This window comes from Tinamus guttatus, unplaced genomic scaffold (assembly GCF_059628265.1).
Source record: "Tinamus guttatus ecotype Peru unplaced genomic scaffold, ASM5962826v1 Tinamus_guttatus_pri_ptg000397l, whole genome shotgun sequence".
Classification (NCBI taxonomy): domain Eukaryota; kingdom Metazoa; phylum Chordata; class Aves; order Tinamiformes; family Tinamidae; genus Tinamus; species Tinamus guttatus.
The window spans coordinates 3,738,777-3,759,331 of NW_028288931.1; the positions used below are offsets into that span (position 1 = coordinate 3,738,777).

General features: G+C 47.5%; 1 protein-coding gene across 1 annotated transcript; it reads right to left on the reverse strand.

Moving 5' to 3' along the window:
- Positions 1-896: 896 nt before the first annotated feature.
- Positions 897-12,452, reverse strand: LUZP1 (leucine zipper protein 1). Its single transcript, XM_010218883.2, has 3 exons — positions 9,276-12,452; positions 3,236-3,400; positions 897-1,307 (listed from the first exon to the last, which is right to left on the reverse strand). The coding sequence occupies exons 1-3, from the start codon at positions 12,396-12,398 to the stop codon at positions 1,269-1,271; spliced, it is 3,327 nt and encodes a 1,108-aa protein (XP_010217185.2). The 5' UTR covers positions 12,399-12,452; the 3' UTR covers positions 897-1,268.
- Between the last annotated feature and the right edge of the window lie 8,103 nt (positions 12,453-20,555).

Here is a 20,555-nt window from a genome sequence, read left to right on the forward strand (position 1 = left end):
TTTTTTTTTTTTTCCAAAAATAAAATATTTCTCCTTTCTCCACTTCACCTTTACTAAAACAATAATAAAAATATCCTAGCACTAGAACACTTTTGTTTTAGGAAACACTTTCTCAAAACACTACGGTGTTTTGATAGATGTTTTCCCACTATCTTTTCCACCTGGTTCCTTTGCTTCTCGCAGTTAAGGCATCTCCACCCACGGGTGAGGGGTCCAAAGGTGACGTCCGGCCGCGGGAGGGGACAGGCAGGCTCCGTCCCCGGGGTCGAGGCCGTGCGGATGCTCTGCCGGACACAACCCCGTGCGGCGGCGGCGGCTCCCGGCCGCTCGGATCAAGGTGCTGTGGGCACTAACCAGGGCCCAGTCCTGGGCACTCGCAATGGTTTCTGGCATGGCTCTGTCTCCCCTCTGTTTTGGGGAGGAAGAAGGGAATTCTGTGCCCCACGCAAAGCCTTTCTTTGTCCCTTAGTGTTCAACGGCTGAGAAGGAGCAGCAGAGCTCAAGCTGATGGAGTTTGCTGGACATAAAGTTTCGGGCAAAAACGGGCGTCCTGGTGCAAGGCAGGAGGAGGTTTCACTGCTGTGTGAACTGCTGTTCGTTGGGTTCAGCGTGAGCTCTCAGCCCATGAAGTTTGAGATGAACGGGAAAGAAACTGCTTCTGAACGGCAGTTTCTGCTCTCCTTCCCTGTTCCCCTTCTCCCGCTGGTGGGTAAATCATGAGTGGGGAACGTGCTCTTCCTGACCATACATTGAGGGTGCTGGAAACACAGGTAGTGGTGAGGGCAGCTCAAGTGACTAAGGGTGTATTAGAAGGCAAACTCCCACTAGGAACTGAACGCTTTCAGTTGTGGAGATGTTGTAGGACAGCTGTCCTGGGCTGCGCATCACGGGAATACTGCTGGGATCTTGTCTAAATGAAGTGATTAATGAGGAGTTACCGCCTTCCGGGGAGTACCACAGTTCACTTTGAAAGAGTGACCACGCACTCAGGGTTTCCACAAGGAGAGAGACTTATCATCCTACGGAGGGATTTTGGATTGCAGGTACAGAGATGAAAAGTGAGAGTCCCCTGAGCAAAGTCTCTGCAGCTGCCTCTTCAGCAATGAAGGGAGATTCACTGGTAAAGCTCCTGTACCTCGCAAGCCTCGTTTCAGGCTAGCTGAAGCCTCTGGAGGGGTCACAGAGCCCATGTGACACCTGTGAGCTTGGTAATATCCTGTCTCTTGCTCCACTACGCAGAGTGTTCACTTGGTAGAAGGGAATATAATTCATCTCCTAGATGTTGTCCGGCAGGAACGCGAAACACCCTATAAGAGAGAACCCCACAGGATCACAGACTGCTCAGGACCTGACTGCCCTGGGACAAGCATTACCATCCTCCTCAGGATTCAGGTTTGAGGGCAAGGTAGAAGGAAAAGGCTAGGAAAGGATTAGCTTGGAAGACACTGATCTCGTTAAAAACACACGCTCTGTCTGTTAATGGAGTAAACCCAAAGCAGAATTACTCAGCCCTGTCCCTGCAGGCTTTTCCATCATCTCTTAGTCTGCACCCAGAAACCTCCTCTAAGCTGGGAGGTGGATTTGGCAAATGCAAAACCAGCACCTGGCAGCAAACATGAGACTGAACTGACCTAACATCAGCTGTCTACAGAGCACAGCTCTGCGGGCCGGGTATTCAGGCTCCCATTGCAGCCAGTGGAAAGCTGAGCAAGGAAGAAGTAACGGGCACAATATGGTGTCTGTATTAGGATAATCTAAATCCACTCAGGTTTCTGTCCCATACTGACCCTGTCTGCAGAGGCAAAAGAAACATAGCACAGCTGCTAAGTACAGTCAGATGAATCCCACTGTCATTAACCTCTCTCAGCGACCACACAGAGCATCTCTGTTGAGTCTCTTTTCTCAATTGCCAGCAGGAGCTGTATGGATTCGCTCCTCTGTACTGCAAACACTGCTGATTTCTGGATACCGATCTCAGAAACTCCACTGGAACTGTGTTCCCCCCGGCTCTTCCCTGTGCTCCTTCACCAAGAGGAATGACCTTGCAGAGCTCTCTGCAGCGCCGACGCTGACAGATCAGGGCTCAATAACTCCTGACGTTCCAGTAAGGTAGACGTTATTATGCTGAATTATGCTTGAAAAATTATGCATGAATCATGCTGAAGGAAGCTTTGAGCTCTTCAGATATTTCTTGCTGGGATGGATGTGTAAAATGGGAAGACCCCAGTTTAACTCTTGCAACCTGTGGTGAAATTTTAGTGCTGGCAGTGAGAGCCTGTGGGGTTTGCACCCTGAATAAGCCCTGAACCAGAGCCAACAAACATTTTGTGCTGTGATGCCATGGACAGAATTCTACTGCTGGAGCCAGGTGCTCCACAGTGCTGCATTAGGTGCCTAAATCACTACAAAATCAACAAGAGAGATTGTTTTTCTTTGTGGGCTAAATTAGGAGTCACCCTGGCAACATGCTGAGCTCTGAGCAGCTACATCAGCGAAGAGGAAATGACAGGAAAAAGAAAGAAAATCAGTCTTTCATCTATATGTGCACATACATATATATGTATTATACATATACTTTATATATGTATGCATATATGTTATATGCATGTTACTCATATAAAATATATTCATACATAGCTGTGCATCTGGGACTGAAAGTCTGAAACATGCCTAGAAACATGTTTACAAATGAAGGGGGCTGAAATACACGTATTTTTGTGTCTCAGCAAGTAAGTCACCGTCACCACAACATAGGCTGTTTTCCCCTTCTTTTGGCATCCAGACCTGTGTGGTTTAGGAAGCAGGGAGCGGATTTGCAGCAGACAAGCACCAGCGTGGCAGAGCCGTCAGCTGGAGGGGCTGAGTCAGATGCTCTGATCTCTTCTCCCCAGATGCTTTTTTTTCCCTTCTTCCCTCCATCCCTGATTGTCTGGTACAAAGTGTGTGGCTGGGGATGACTCTACACAATGTCTTTTATTCCCTGGAGAAGGTGTCTAGCTGCTAGGCCATTTGAAACACGTTAAATTAAGAACAGGAAAATAAGGTACCACATTTTTTACCGGTATGGGAAATTAGTAGAATAATTTACCAAAGTGTTATAGCAGACACTCCACCTCTGGGAAGTGTTCATTCAAGACAGGACTTATCCTAAAAGATTTGCCCTCATTTGCACTCATTTGCATATTGGTCTCTCGCAAAACTAATTCTTTTCTGGATGCTCCGTGGATTCACGTACCTGCTCCTCTGCTTGGACACCCAGCTGTGCACGGGGACTGGATTCCGTGTCCTGCAGGTCCATTTTGGAGACTGGCCTTTTCCCTGGTGTGTCAACCTGGGAAAGATACTCAGAAGAGCCATATTGTTTTCTTCTGGAACTAGGCACAAAATCTTTGCTTTCCTCCTGTGTGAAGAAAAATAAGAGGTTTGGGATTCAGGAGCTCTGAGTGGGGTCTAGAGTAGAACTGCTTTCCCAGCACTTGGGTGTCTGCAGTGCCGGGTTCTGGTTTGATTCCCAGGCCAGCTCCGGGATGTCCTCACTTTTGTGCTATTTCATTTTTTAATTCATCCCCTGATTTCTGACACACAAGTCTGGGTGCAGAGATTAGATTTGCTTTGTCCTGCGTTCAGCTGAGTCTGTGCTCACCTGGCCTTGGCCTGGCTTTTGGGGCACGTGAGGTACCCACCAGACCCACAAGCCCAGTTTTGAGAAGACAGGAGTGTCAGCACCAGAAAATGCCCCAGTTTAGTGATTGAATCAGTCTCTTAAAAATATTAACTGTGACTTTTAAAACCACAGGCTAGGGATGGCCAGCAACCTGGATCTCCTTGCCAATGATGAAGCGATGTGTTAGTGTCCTACACAGTTTTACTAGGACAGGAAGCTAAATGGTGCTCTTAAACTCCCCATATTTTCCTGAACATCTGCCAAGACCTCTTAGGGGTCACACTCTGGGATTCAGGTGCCTAACGGCTGTCTTCTGGCACCTATATATTTTGCTGATTTTGTACGTGGTTCCATGAGCAACAAAAGTGAGGAAACGCCACCATCTTCACCTGAGGAGTTAAACATGGAAGTGCTTTAGCTATTGCTGTTATTATTATTGTTAATATTTGGCTGGAAAACCTTTTATGATAACATTGTTACCTACAAATTTCTAACAAATTTGTAAGGCATTGGCACATTAACCTCAGAAAACAGAAATTATTACAATGCTGACCTTACTTATCTTGTTTTTTACTTTAGGGAAATACACATGCAATAATATAAGCAGTTAGGAGACACACAGCAAAGGATGCACTGAGCTCCTGGGGGCTGTATCAGCTCTGGTTGCTTTGGGGCTGGCATCGTGTTTGCTGAAACAAGCTGCACAGCCCCATGAAGGTAATGGAATAAAGGCTGATTACTTCACTGATCCTTGCATTTTTTGCAGCTGGTCTGCACCTAGGTGGCCATCCATTTGGACAGTTGGTCTGTGGATACAAAAGACCTTCTGAACCTTTGTGCAGTGGAAATAAATTCCTGGAAGTCCTGCTCCTGGAAGATTAGGTCCTTCCGAAACACAGTGACAGAGCATTGGTGGTACAGAGGGCATGAAGCACAACTCAGCGCTACACGTGTGATTTGAGGAAGAACACAAGAGAGAGAATGTCCTAGTCAAAGCTCAACTCCCACTTTTAGAAGACAGCATACGAGGGCTGGCCATGAAACCACTCTGCCTTCGTTACAAAGAGAAGAGGTTATGAAACCAAGGTCACGCTGGAAACACCATACCAAAATCCCATGGATGGAATAAATCAGAAATAGGCGTGTATAGCCAGATCAGCCCTTCTGGGAGCCTGGGAAACATGCACTGCGTGAACAAGAGGGCAGACCATAGAGGACACAGTAAGGAGACGAGGCAGCTGAACTGAGAGCCCAGAGCCCTTATCTCCAAGAGGCACCCCAGCGATTTCAGGATTGCACTATGCAGGAAGAAGGGAATGGTGCAAACACAGTCCAGGCAGTCTGGTTCACTTAGCAAGCGTATCTGCCCAGTTGTGAAGCCCAGGACAACTAAGAACAGTCCTTGCCATCCTTGCCATCGAGATAAGGGCTCCTGTGGGCAGGATGGAACTTGATAGCGGAGACGTGAGACAGGAGAGCTGGAAGGAGAGCGCCTGCAAAGTCTGCATTAACAGAGAAGGTCCCTGAGGCAGTAAAATGCTCCCATATTTTCCTGCAACCATGGATATGATCTGTTATAACTCCAGTGAGCTTTAGTAACTGAGCAGAGCTTGGATGTGATTTCTTGAGGCTCCCCCGCAAATAAGATATGAGTGATGATGACCACGGATTGTGTTATATGGAGAGACCAAAAGGCTTAGTTCTGCAAGGGTTCCCTCAGTGACTAGTTGGAAAGTCAGGATAAGGAACTTCAATTGGAGATCTAGGATAAAAGGGAGATGTGGGCATGGGCAGCGCTGCAGATCTGCATGGATCTTTCACACACCTCCCTAGAACTGACCATGCCCCTGGCCAGCTGTGAACGAGAGATGCCGATGGTGGGCCAGGACATATGGTGAGGGTGGGAGTTTTAAGCTATGTTGCCAATCATCTTCCTGAACTGGCCCAGCTTGCCAAGGCTGCTTCTATTGGGCTTTGTGCTTCTGATGAAGCTGTCAGTATTTCTCTGGCAGGATATTTGACTGCTGAAAATTTGCAGTGCCTGAATTAGCCCCAGCATTGGCAGGAGAGCAGCCAGCAGCACGAGGCTGCTCTCCCTGTCACCTGCGGCTGTGGCCGCTGTGGGGCTGGGCTCTGCACCACAGATGTTACATTAAAACCTAGAGGTAGACTTCAAATGCATCTATAAGCATCCACTTAACCTGTCTGTTATAGCACTTTGCTGTGTATAGCACAGGATGCTGTGTTGACATCCTGTGGATGTCAGGAATTTTTCCCAAGGCCTTTATTCTGTTTTGTGCTGTTTTTTGGGGGGGAAAAAGGGCTCTTCCAGCTTCAGAGTAGCATCCCACGCTTTTGGCAAGGAGCAGATGACCTTCTTCAGTGTCTTCATCACGTCTCATGGTGCTACAGGAGTGCTTAGCCCACAAGCCCTGAGCGGGCTCCGAGTAAAGGTACAGGATACACTTGGATGGGAGTAGGGGGGGCTGGATGTCCTCCCTACCCAGGCCCAGCTCCACCTCTGTGCCATCTTCTTGGGACCCGTGTACCTGGTTTGACAGTCACAGACTTCAGGGACACGGGACTGACATTGGCAGATGTTCGGCTGGTGGTATCAGATGTTCAGTGGGATGCAGCAACTAAAACTCACCCGGTGTCCTCCTCCTCCAAAGACATCAGGAAAAGACTGAGTACGTGAAACGCTACCTGAAGGAGAGGATGGCACGAAGATCTTTGAAGGAGCATGAGAAAAACACTAGAGGGAGCTGACGGGCAAGCTGCAGGCTCCATCCATCGGTACCAACGGCTTTTCCTGCCCAGTTTCTGCATCTCCCAACAAAGCAGCAAGACCAAAGGGCTGCTGCTTCTGTAGTGCAATAGTCCCTGGAGCTGCTGACACTTCAGCAACTTCGTCTGGAAAGTTTACTTACATCAGTGGTGAAACATTAAGGCTGAAATTACAGCTTGTGCTTGGGCAGCCCTTGCTACCAAAGCAAGAACGTCGCCCTTGCAGCTTCCCTGCAAGAGTTTCCATGCGCTCTCTTTGGATCTGTCCCAAAGGACAGCTTGAGAGACGGGATCGCAGCCTCCTGCCGTGCTGCACCAGGGGGTCAGACAAAGCTGGGGAGGGAAGAGAGCGAGAAACGAGATGTGTTTTGCCCAAAACAGCAGAGACCCTGTGCTTTTGAAACAGGACTTTTAAGGCAATTTTAGATTTTGGATGGAGAAGCTGGGGCTAGAAAGAAGGGATGCCTTCTTGGAAAATGTGAGTTTGCAGAGTTGCTAATACTGTTTAAGCAAGAGCTCATTGATGGACTAAAGGTTCCAACTTCTGCCAGAGGAATAGCTACTTCTCTATCAGAAACACAAATACCAGTGGAAACAGCCTGCTTATGAGGTTGAAGACAGTCTTCAAGAGGAGAAACTTGGTCTTCCCATGTGTCTGTTAACTGGCTTTCCATACAGTCTTCAAAAAATGAGTGCTTTACCACAAATGAGCTTTTTGGAGTCATTTGAAATTTTGGGAAGAAAATGAATGTTTTGAAATTTAGTCTCAAAATGAATTTCTTAAAGATCTAGTTGCCAAAGTTTTACTACTGCATAAGAATATGAACTTGTAGGTTTGCGGTGGACGCACCTGTATGACCTAGAGAGGGCTCAGGACTTTCAGGCCCTCTGAACTGCCAGACAAGATTTTGTCCAAAGCGAAATGCAATATCCTGAGCTGTCTAAATATGTGGAATTTAGACTGCTCTTGTATCCCTGTACCTCCAAGCTTCCAGGGAAACATCATACCTCTCATTTACAAGGTAAAAACCAAATATACTTAATTTACCAACAGGAATGCAGATTTCTGCATAGAAGGTGTCAGGATGTGATTTGTTTTTCAAGGTAAGATGCAGACAGGCCCACAACAGCACTCAGAAGCCTTGTGTGAACTAAGCACACGGCTGCTTTGCTGAGTGCTTGTCACTGCAGGTAATGGGCAAGGCTGGAGCAGTGCCCAGGCTCGGGGCGCTGCCGCTGCCCTCGTTACCTGCAGAACCAGCAGGTCTGATGGAGCAGTGACCTTGGGACCAGCCCGGGAACGTCCTGCAGAGCCTCACTAGTGCGTTTCCTCACCCCGGGATGGGCTGCTATGGGACAGATGAGAAAACCAAGTGCAATAATGTAATAATGAAGCTTTGCCTTCCTGGAAACTGGTCCCTAGGCCAAGAATTCAGGCTCCTGTGGGTAGGGGAGGCCCATTGCTGGATTTCCAACTTCACAAGCAGGATTATCATTTCCCCCTGGATTCATGATAGAAAATAAAGACTGTGTGTAGACCAAGAGTCACTGGGGCCAGGAGGAAGATCTTGGCTTGGACTGTCTTTCCCATAGGCAGTGAAGCCTAGCACAGAAGGCAGGTTGTATATTCCCTTCTTCCCACAGCTCCCATAGCTCTTGGAGCGCTGTGGCTGTGGTTATCCCATTCCCACGTGCCCCCTTACACCGGGGATTTAGTTTGCTAACTGACCCTGATGAAAGCTGCTCCCAGAGACGGGCACTGCCGTGCACAGTTCCCTGCCCTATCCTTAGTGTCCCAATGCCTGTATTCCATAACACTAGGCACTATATCCTCTCCAAAGCAAAGCGGCAGTGCAAATTTGTCCTAATCACACCCAGAGAAGTGAAAGAGTTTTGCAAATATATAAAATCCTTTCCCAGCTTCCCCGCCTGAGCTTTGTTAGTGCCAGGTTCACCGGGTGTCAGTTTGTCTCTTCTGCCCACCAGCCCCATCAGCCTCTTTGACCTTCGCAAGACACGCGATGGAAGCGAGTGCTCAGCTCAGCTCCAAGTGCAGAGCAAAGACAGTGGATGCAGCAGGAATCAGACGTGGTTTCACAGCCATTCGGTGCCTGTGAGCTATTTTAAAATATGCTGGAGTCTGCAACTCTTTTCCAAGTGAGAAGCAGATCGTATCGGACAGAATGTCTTCCTGTGTCAGCTGCACTTTGAGGGAGTCCTCTCTCTCATTAATAACACCCAGAAAAAGCAGCACACCCATATTCGTGGCTCTCTTTTCTTCTCTATTGACATAGACCAAGAAGGAGGGAATAGCTCTTTGTAACCCGTCACCATTCATCTGTGTTTAGAAGATGCTCAGGATACTCCAGATTTGGATTCCAGTTTCACATGGGGAGAGACCATGCTGCAAATATGCAGCCCTTCCTTACTAAATGGAACTAGAGCTTCAGACTGAGGCAGAATCCTGTTAAAGTTTACTCATTTCACTCATCTTTCTCTGCTACACCAAGCTGACAGTGCCAGGCAACACCGATGTGAAAAGCCTACCATGCCCTAAATAAGCTATGACTATGTCTTCTCTGATCCTGGTAAGACCAAATGGAAACAGCTACAATATTTTCATACAGTATTACAAGATCAGGGTGACAGGGACACCACCAATGGACTTAATTTCAAAAAAATCTAATTTAGGTGCTTCCTATACAAGATGCTCCACTGAAGCTAACCGAAGCTGGGAGAGGGCAGCACTTAAGGAAACAATCTATAAGAATTCCAAATCAAGGACAAATCAAAAGGACAACAGTGCTTAAAATAGGACACTTACAGATGATGCAGTTCTGTGCCAAGTGGAAGCCACTGCAGGGTCACTGATGTAGCTCCGGCGCGTCAGCAGCTCCGATGCACTTAAGTTACTTTTGGTCCTTCGGGAGCCCAGTTCAGAGCCATTGGCAGAATCCACTGGGGCACTCGTCCGTGCTGAGTTCTGCTCAAGCGAGTTTGTTCTTGCATGGTTCCCTTCAGCTTCAGAGAGATCTACAGAGGATTTGCACATATTTGTAATACTTGAAGCTGCATTTTTCTCCACTTTGGCTTGAGAGTCATCTAGGGAATGTAAGCCCTGTCTGGTCCTCCAAGAACTTCTCACAGTGACATGTTTTGTTTCTGATGAAACCGTGTCTGAAGAGCCATGGTTCTTCCAGCTGATTGTCTCTGAGGATGCCTCGCTGTTCTTTTCCTGGAGTTCGGAAGGTTTTATCATAATGCTGCTTCTTGAGACCACTGTTTCTGCTCTACTTCTCAGAGCTGTATCTCCAATTCTGTCTGTCTCAGATAATTTCAGGGCAGTTTTGTTAGTTCCCGATGAGGGCTCGTTTGATGCAACTCTGATGTTGCTGGTGGTAACGTGCCTTTCTTTTATTGCTACATCTGCACTAGTCCTTGAGGAGGTTGGCTCAGAAGGGAAGATGGTGATACTGCTTGTCATTTTATTTGTCGTGCTTTTGGAAGCACTTTTCTGTTTTTCTGACTCTGCCTCAGAAACGGTCCCTCCCATTACTGCTTTCATGTCTTTTTCAATGATTGCAGGTTTAATGATGGCTTTTGACCTCAGAGCTTCTCTTGGGCTGAATGACCGCCTGGATTTAAATCCTCCTGTGCTGGCATCCGATGTTTTTATAGATTTGGTGGATTCTTCATCATTGACAGTATTCTTGTCATTTTCAAAAACAGATGCTCTAAAAAGCCCCCTGGAATTGGAGAACTCTTTGGAACTGGCTTTCTTTCTTGTCTCAAAGTCCAACTGGGTGGTTGCTTTTTTGTTTCTTCCTGTTTCTTCTTCTGAATTATTTTTTTCATGACTACTTTGGATGGCTTGGGAATCTGTTTTTAAGACAGTATTTATAGGATCTGTTACTGAAGTTGAAGACTGTTCTGTGTCTTCTTTATCAACACCTGTAAGAATCTGCAGAATGTCCTCTTGACTCCTTGAGCGATGTGAACGCTTTATTAATGTTGAAGGCTTTGTATTTTCAAGTAAAGTGTCTGTGAAATCTTTCTCGTGGGAGTTTATTGCTTTTTTAGCCCTCCCTTCTGAGGGTTGTCTGTGAGACCCAGCGAAGAGGTTTGTTCCTTCTGCTTTACAGCTGATGGGATCTGATGGTGATGTTTGGGAAGAGAGGTGATACCTATATGCTGAAGCGGTTCCATTGGAAGAGCTGTGATTACCCTTGGACAGGAGCATGTCCATGGAGTCAGCAGCTTCTGCCTGACCTGTTTTCAGCCTCTCAGGCACAGAATACACTAATTCCCCTTTGCTTGATTTTTCATCTCGTGCATCAGAGTTGTTTTGGCAGTTGCCCCGCAGCATCTGATAGGGCTTTTCAGCCTTGGATTTTAGGCCTGTGTCATTCAGAGGTTTAGAAGGAGCTTTCCAAGATTTCTGCTCATGTGCAGCCGGAGGATATCGACTGAGGACGGACGGCTGCTCTTTGGATCTCTTGCCCTCATTGTGTGTAGCACAGCCTTCCTTCTGAGCAGACGAAAAAGTGGAAACTAAAGATTTCTCTTCTAGTCTTTTTGTATCTGTGGCAGTAGCCTCTAGAAGGGCCGATGCACTGGATCCCTTTCCTGCTTTCCTGGTCATTAAGCTTGGGCTGGGTACTTGCTTCCCACTGTGGCTGTAGCTGTCATTGCTTAGGGAGAAATCCCTGTTCCGCACTCTTTCCCGTCGCTGCTGGGGTGAGAGTTCCCTCAGCTTGTGCTTGGTTGCTGCCAGATCGGCTGTGATACCTCTGTATTTAGGTCTGTCGTGTTTCCCCCTGCTAGAAAAGCTCATATCTTCATTTTCTACCTCTCCATTCTCCAAATCTTTCTGTTTCTTTATTTGCATTTTTATTTCTTCTAATTGACCAATCAAGAGTTTGTTTTTATTCTGTTCACTCAAGTAACTGTCTTGCAGGTCATTGGTTTTGGCTCTCATTTTTTTAAGTTCTTCTTCTAAAGATTCAAAATGTTTGATCTGTGTTTTAAGTTTCTCAATTTCCTGGGTCAGATCTTTCACTTTGTTGTCTTCCTGATTTTTATTCTTTTGGTTTTCTGATTTATTCCTCGTATCATTTTCTACATGTTTTAGGTAATCCACACTTCCCTTCCTCCTGGTTTCTTTAGAGGACAATGCTGGCGACAAGTCATCTTCAATTCTCAAATCGTTTCTGTCCATGAGATTATTTGATGACCTTTCTAGCAAGTTGGATGCATTTCTAGTTTGGTCTACCCTATTTAGTTTATTGTTTTGCTCTAGTTTCTGGGTTAGCTCCTGGATTATCTTTTCATTCTGCTTTTCTCTTTCATTAAAATGTTTTCTTTCACTGATAAAGCTCAGTGCTAAGGATTTCAGTTTTTCTAACTCACCCGTTAAGCTCTGCTCATTTTTATCTAGCCTGTCTTCAGATGCTTCCAGCTCTTTCACTTTCACTCTAAGTATTTCTAATTCCGTGGATATCTTTTTGGTCAAGTTCTTTTCTTCATTAAGGCTAAGACACAGCTGGGTACAGTCATTCTTGCTTCTGCTGAAGGCTTCCTCCAGCTTTTCCAGCTCTGCCATTCTCTTCTGGAGTCGCTCAATCTCTGCCTTCAGTTCTCGGGTGAGGCTTTCTTCCTCCTCAAGTTTTTCTTTCATTAACCGGCACAGCTCTTCTGCCTTCTTAATTTCTTCATCCTTGCCTTCAATCTTCAGCACTCTTTTCCGCAGGGCCTCAACATCTGCCAGCATGCTGGAATTGCTGCCTTCTGCCTGGATAACTTTGTCCTGGAGGTCAAGCAGCTCATCCTCTGCTTTCTGCAGATTCTTGGTTGCTTCCTCCAGTTCATCGAGGCGGCGACTAAGACTCTGTAATTTGAATCGTAGGTGGCGATTCGAGGTCTCCTTGTAACCTGTGAATTCTGCCATGTTTATGCTTATTCCTTCACGGTGAAAACCTTAAACACCTTGGGTTTTTTTCTCGTATTTCTTTGGACAGAGGTAACCTCACCCTGAAAGAAAAGAAAAACAAAAACTTGAAATGAACATAAACAACTCAGCATATAAATATCTGCAGACTATAAATCAGAATATACATATTCATATAAATAATCTTTAAAATTAAACATGTTTCTGAGTGCTAAATTAAGATCATAAGAGAAACAAAACTGTAGAAAAGAGCCATAGTCCATTTACTTGGGTGATGCAGACTAGTTCCATAAATATCCCATTGCTGATAGTGGAGGGAAGGAAGCAGTAGTGTCTTATGCTGATTTGGAGGGAAGCTGCGTGCAGTCTGCAGCGTCCGTGCACGCTCAGCACTCAGTGGTTGATACCAACCTCCCTGTGTGCAGCTGCTTGGACAGGTGAGGTTCATACACGTGTTTGACACAGGTCCCCGCAAGACATATCCATGTGGTGGGTACTGCTTTCTGACTCACGGTACAGGTCTCTGGGTGACTCTTTACAGACTCTTTATGGAGATTCGGGGGACCATAAACAAGATGTGGAAATTAGAAAATCCAAATGCTAAGAAAACTGACACAACCAGTGCAAAGGGAAGAATGAAGCAGCCATACTCTTCCTACATGCAGTAAAACACAGGAAAAATGATCTCCTCAAATAATCTATCAAGAAAATTGAAGAAGGAACAAACTGCAAGGTAACAGGAGCTGATGCTGCTGTTCCACTGCCTTCCTGGCACAGGGGCTGCCGGAAGGGCCTGTCCCACCACACGATGTTGAGGGAACGGACTCCTGCACACCCAGGGCCAAGCAATGCACCAGCTGTGCCCTCAGTGCTGCTCTTGCAGCAGCTCAGTTCAACATCGCAACGCCAAGTAGAGATGAGCATCCTTGGAGCCAGGTCTGTGTGTGCAAAGCGGGAATGGAGAGCAGCTGCTTCCCTTTGGAGCCTGAGGAGCACCGTGTGCCTGTGTGAGCACCGTGCGCAACCTCGCTGTGCAGAGACGTGGGACCCGAGAAGTTGCTTTATGCCAGTGCTGAAGGTTTGTTGCAATGGAGCCAAACACAGACTGCAATCTTCAGAGCTGCTACCATCTCCTGGGACACGTTAACAAGGAGAGCCCCGGGCCCCACTGCAGCCCCCGCCAGCACCCTGGCTTCGGCCTGCACAGCCGGAGCAGTGATAGCTGCTGCCAGCCAGCCCATCTCCTCCTGTACTTCTGCTGAAGCCCAGGTCACTTGCCAAGTATCTCTAACTGGGTCACGGACACGTACCCTTAAGACACCGCATCAGCGGAGCTTCATATTTCTCCTTCCTCTTCCTAAAGCTGTCGACACCCTCAGCTGCTGCCCGCTTGCCCACCGAGGTGACGAGCGGTTGCGAGCGCCGACTCGTCCCCTCCTCGCCGCTGCTGACAGCGAGCGGCGATTACAAGAGCAGCAGGCGCCGGCGCTGCAGGTCTCCCAGCTCGGCCTCTGCGCAATGCTCCGAGATGGCAGCACTTTTTTTTTTTTAATAGCTGCTATGTGTTCAGCAGGGAGTAGCAGCAGGGGGGACGGCTGGAAGCTGAGCGCGTCTGAATGGTTAATGGGAGGATCCCAGATGCCCTTCCGGCTCCCTGAATTAACATTGTCTTATCCTGGGCCCAGGGTCTCCTCCAGCCACACACTTGTGTGCAAGGGGCCAACACGGGTACAAGGAGGGCGAGATGACAGCAGGTCTGTGACCCGCAGCCTTGCCTGGCCCGCCTGTGTTGATGCACGAGGACTCGGCCTGCAGCATTTCTGCTGGAGCTCCCTGCAGAGGAAACACTTACGAGTTTCCTATTTCACAGTGCCAAGAAGGGAAGAGCAGGATGTGGGGAGGAGACGGCGCTGTTAAAGGAGACTGCAGGGCCCTGGCGCGAAGCCTTTGACCGAAGGTGATTCATTTCCTGCCAGGCAGAGGAGCCGGGGGTGCAAAGAGCCACCTGCGGCGCTCCCAGCGCCCCGGCCCCCGTCCGCAGGGACCGTCCCGCTGCGGGGCCGAGCCGGGTGTTCGTGCCGGCCTGCGCGGGCCAGGCAGCTGCACGGAGCGGCGCGGAAGAGCGAGCGGAGCGGGGGGGACCCTGAGGGCAGCTGCGTCGCTGGCAGGGCCGCGGACGCCGGATGTGGCGCCGGCGCCCTCGTCACTGCGGCCGCACGCTCCTGGGCCGCACTCGTTACCTCGTGCTGCTCGTGAAGGCCATGCGGGCCACGACTCCGCATTGGCGCCTTTGGCTGCAGGCAGGGAGCGGCACTCGCCTTAGCCCGCCCTGTCGGGATGTCTTTGAGAAACCACCAGAATGTCAGAAGAAAGGACGAAGCGAGAGCCACGCAGGGCCCTGAAAGCAAAACGCTGCTCCCAGGCTGCCCCGGAGCAGGGGTTAATGTTTAACTCGTGCGAGGCAGGGCTCAGGAAGGCCCCAGGCCAGCTGCTAGCAGACAGCAGCTGCAATTGGGGCTCGCTGTGAGGGTGCTGGTTCCAGGCCGTGCGACCGCGATGCCGGCCCGGGGCTGGCAGTGACACGCGGTGGCCACGCTCCTCCCGTCTGCAGCCACATAGGGGCACACGGTGCCCCTGAGCACTGTGACAGCTCCAAGTGACGGGCTCCTCGTCACGGAAAGGCACAGCGGCTCAGCATGCTTTGCACGGCAAGAGCAGCCTTACAGCCTCTTTCCTTGGAAAGCACTAGAAAGTGGGAAAATGGGAAGCTACCTCCAAAGGCTGGTGCCCAGAGAGGTCAGGGAGCCGGTATTCCTGTTATTCCTTCTTCTTAACAACCTCAAATATCCCTGAAGCATTAGTTGCCACCTAAATGGAGTTGTGTGCCTCCTCACACGTGTCTGGAGCCATGAAGAAGCCGTGGAGAAGCCATGGAGAAGCCGTGAAGAAGTGGAGGGCAGCAAGGGCTCAAACTCCACAGAGCAGCGGGGCTGCAGATAGAGGCCGTGCCCTGAGGACACACAGCGTCTGCAGGCAGAAGAAAGCACTTCCCTGGGAAGGTGACTGGGTATGGTCTGATGGAGGCTCTACCTGGAAAGAGAGGAGGAATGGGAAGAGTTTCCTGGGAAGGGACCAATTACTGATGGTGAACTACCATTTTGCCCCTTCATATCCGTACATGGTAATTCTACAAAGAGTCTGGTGTGTGTGTCGGGGGGAGCAGGGAGGTGTCAGGGTTTACACCGATCCCTCAGACTACCCTCTCACAGCTCCTGAGAGACAAGGGGGCATCACCCCAAGGGTTACTCTTCTCCAATATGGATGCGAGAGGCAGCTCAAAAGGCCAGAAGATAATCTGATTTAGGGGCTTATTCCACTGATTCAAATCTTTGGAAGGGAAGCTAAAATTCAGCTCAGCAAGTAGTGAGAGAATGACAGATCCCTTGGCAGGAGAATGCCAGCTTGAACAGCAGAAGACACTCGCCCAAGGCCAAAGGGATCTTCTAAAGACATTGCTTTCCTAATAAACCCTTTTGGATCTCTAGCATCAAGGTCCCCTCTAGGCAGACCACAGGTACAGAGACCACTGCTCCAGGACCAGCAGGACCCTTAAAGTCTGCATCTAGTTTGCTGACGGGCTTTGTGTGGCTCACTAGATCACAGCTTAACTGCAGAGCCCTTCTACACAAGGCACAAATAGCTCGAGCATTGCAGAAGCTGCCTGGGAATCCCCTCCCCAAGCTCCGTGGAGCTCCACAAGAACAGGACTTCCTTCGTATTCCAACAGCCCAGCCAAGTGTCTCACACACGCGCACGCGCTCCACCAGCCCAGGGCCGCTGCTCCTTCTCCATCTGGCCCAACCTTTCCTGTAGAAATGACTCACAACAAACTATTTCAGACGATTCCTCCAAAACACAAAGCAGTGTGAGAACTGCTTCAAAGCCAAAGGCCCCTTGTCATCTTTTGCTCATACACCACGAGCCATTTAAGCAGGAATACGGTGAACAGCTATTCTTCCAGACATATAAACCCTAAGATAATCAACTTTGTCCTTCAAAGAGGAAAAAGTTGGAATTCCTTGGCTCTAACTCAGACCATTGTGAGGTTTATATATTGAAGTCTGATTTGGTCATATTCTGCAGACAATGGTAAATTCCAAGGAGACTAATTTCATCATCAGAGCAGGATCTACATTATTTCAGGGAATATGCCCTCCCCCTCTCCATGTCGCCATGGAAAGGAAATAAATTGCCCAGGCTTAGATAGCTAAAGTGATGGGAAAGGAATTCTAAATAAAGATTCATTTCTGGATTTAAGAAGACTCCTGATTCATAAAGGAACTCAGTGCAGAATTGAATAGTTGGAAGTAGCCAAACTTGGGATATACCTCTTGAATGAGATGAGCATCCTCTGAAGCCATAAATTTGCAGAACTTCAGATGAAGAAAACCTGTCTCAGTCGCCCATATCTCATACATCTTTATGAGAGATCTCCTAGTGCTTTCTCCAGTCTACTCTTAACGGTCTCCAACAACGAAGCTTGCATGCTGGCTTTGGATCTATCGCTCATCCTCACAACCCCAATGTCAGTAAGAGATTTCAAAATAATTTCTACTCCACACTATTGCTTTTTAATTTATTTATGATTTTTAAATAGATTTTAGTGCTGAGGAGTCTCTAAGAAAAGGAATTCTGTTCTAATCTCGTAAAAAATACAGGCCAGAGACCATTGCTTACATACACGCAAGACCCAACAGTAAAGCACTGTTGTCCAGTGGACAGTATAGCAAGAGCAGCTTTCCCAAAGCTACTTGAAGAGTAACATGTCACAAGATATATTGAATTATAGCGTTCAAAATCTGGGGGCAGAAGGAAGGCAGGGCACTGATGTGAGCAAGAAACTACTGGGATTTATCAAACTGCCTAACTCAAATCAACTGCAAATGAATTTCAGTGAGAATCACAACATGGAAATCTCATTCACTGTTCAAGTATTTTCATAAATCTGATTCTCCACCTGATTTGGTGTGATGACAACCCAAATATGGGTAATATGCAAAGGATGTGGAGACACCCAAAGGATGTGGCCCTGAATACTTGCAAATTAAAAATAACTCAGATGTAATTCACCTTATTCTATTTTAAGTTTGTGAATGAACACTCATCTTGGAGTAAGCAGCTCCTTCACTGAATAAGACGATTTTCACATTTACAGCCTAAAAACTTCACTTTTTTTTCTTTTTTTTCTTAAGAAGTTGCTTAATTTGAATGTCTTAAAGGATTCAGCCATAATAGAGCCATGAAATTCTTTCAGCAATCTGGAAGATGAGCAATATATAAATATGTGATGGTGAACGACTTCCTAGCAGCACTCCTCAGGGGCTGACGCTGGGACTGGTAATGTCTAATGTCTTTATTAATAACTTACGTGATGGGATGGAGTGGGCTGTCAGCAGGTTTGTGGCTGATGTGAAATTGGGAGGGAGGGTGGCGGATAAGCTGGAGAGCCAGGCTGCTTTTCCAAGGAAGGCTGGCAGGCCAAGGAAGGGGTGGACAGGACTGCCAACAGAAAGCCGTGCTAAGTCTTGTTCCAGGCTGGAATCCAGCGAGGCACCAGGACAGGCTGGGGCTAGCGGGCTAGAAAGCAGCTTCGCAGAAAAGGATCTGGGGAGAACAAGCTGAACGCGGCGTGGCCTTGCGGTGACGAAGGGCTGCACTAGCACCAACGCAGCCAACGTGTCAAGGATGGCTCTGCCCGGCAGCTGGGAGGGCACATCTGGAGCGCGTTATCCAATGTGGGTTCCCACGGGACAAGAAGGGACGCGGATGGATAGGGGCGAGTCTTGCAGAGGCCACCGAAAGGGTCATGGGCTGGAGCACAGGAGGTACTAGGAGAGGGTGAGGGAACTGGATTTGTTTGGCCTGGAGAAGAGGGGATAAAGAGCAGAACTTATTGCAGTCCACAATTACCTAATGGGAGGGTGTAGAGGAGATAACCAGGCTCTTATCAGAGGTGTGTAGTGAAAGGACAAGATACAAGCTGCAATGAGGAAAAAAAAAATCCAGTTAGATTTGTTTTCATCAGGAAAGTGCTCAAACACTGACACAGGGGCCTGGACAGGCTGTGGGATCCACATCCTTGGAGATATTCAGAGCTCCAGCAGAAGAAGGCCCTGAAACCTCCCCACTTCCTCCTCAGCTGAGATGATTAACTGCAAGATGATTTATTGCTCAATATATTTATCTTAATAAAGGAGAACAGGGAGACATTAACAGGAACAGCCTTTACAAACATAAATGGAAAGAAAGGCTCCACAAGACCCCTTCAAGCAGAAGGCCCTTTAACCTCTTGACATACCCAGAAATAATTCCAGTGCTTAGAAATCACATCTAACTGAATCTGACCATATCACTATTATAAATAAAATTTACATTTCTAAGATGGAATCAGCCGATATAAAATGCTAGCTTTAGCTGTAGCGAGTGTTTTAAGTTGGTCCAGCTTTGAGTGAAGACTTGCATCAAAGACCTCCAGGGGCCCTTCCAACCTAAATCACTCTATGACTATCCATGACCATTATTTTTAGCCTGTCACTGATACCAAAATTTCAGCAGGGCTGATGCAGAATTCAAACATCAGGACTGTTATTAATGTCAATCAGCATCCTTGAGGAATGGTTAAACAAGTTTTGTTATATCAATTCCTTAATTTTTTGCTCAGCTGGTAAATATGCTGAAGAAACTGACACTCGGACTTCAGTTTTATTTATTTTTCCATGTAGCAAGAGAACAGTTCCTAACCTTGCACTATTTATTTCTGGCAATAACCAGAAAGACGAAAGATATTTCACAAATAGTAAAAAATAGAGGCAGTGGCAAAAATAATATGGATGATTCAGTTAAACATAACTGTCCAAAACACTGATAACATGAGAAAAAGCCTCTCAAAGGGTATTCATCTGACTTCCTAAGGTGACACTGCTTTAATCTGGAGGAAGGGAATTAACTCCTGAAGTGCCTGATTCTGTCCATTGACATTAAAGGGAATATAAACCCTAGCTCAGACACAGGCACCAGGATGGCAGTCATCTATCCTTGGATAGATATGTCCTTATGCATAAGAGCCAGAAGGTGAAAGTTTGGGAAAAGCAGAGGAACCTTTTGGGAAAGTTCGAGAAATCCATCAGAAGAATAATATTTTTTGCCTTTAAAATCAGAAGAAATCATTGAACTGTCCAGTATTTTCACCGGAACAAGACAAGCTTGCATTGACCTAAGAGGCACAACAACATCCACTTAGATTTGTATTCCTGAAAACATGCTCTGCTGAGGAGGCATGTAGAAAGCCTCGGGAATCTTAAACTCTTTGAATTATTCAAAGCAGATATCAAGAGAAAATGAGGCTGTGGTGAGTAAACATCTACAGAGAGAGAAGACTTTTGGCTGATCTAAAAAGAAAGTCTTTATTATGGCACATTTAGCCAAACCATAACTTCACTACAGAAAGCTGACATAGAATTTTATCTAATTAAAAAGTAACTTAACAAGTGAACCATAGTGAATTCACCAGGATTTACTACACAACTCATTCTGATTCTACTTTTTTTTCCCCATAGATTTCTCATTGGGTTTTCTGTTTTTAGGAAGTGCCTGCATTGCTTAACTTAATTTCTAGTTACAATTACCATTTTTTCCCTGCTTTCTCCTCCTCTCTGTAGCACCTTTGCAGAGAAGGACCTGGTGGACAACAAGTTGCCGATGATCCACCGATGTGGCCTTGTGACAAAGAAGGCCAATGGTGTCCTGGCCAGCAGGGAAGTGTCACCAGCAGGTTCAGGGAGGTGAGGTCTGTGCTCTCCTCAGGCCTGGTGAGGCCACACCTGGAGTTCTGTGTTCACTTCTGCGTTCTCCAGTACAAGAATCCCAGAATGGTTAGGGTTGGAAAGGACCTCAAGAGATCATCTAGCAGGGACACCCAGAGCAGGGGCACAGGGTGACATCCAGGTGGGTTGGAGATCTCCAGAGAAGGAGCCTCCACAGCCTCTCTGGGCAGCCTGTGCCAGGGCCCTGTCACCCTCACAGGAAAGAAGTTCTTCCTTACATGGAGATGGAGCTGCCTGGGGTTCAACTTACACCCGTTATCTTTTGTCCTTTTGG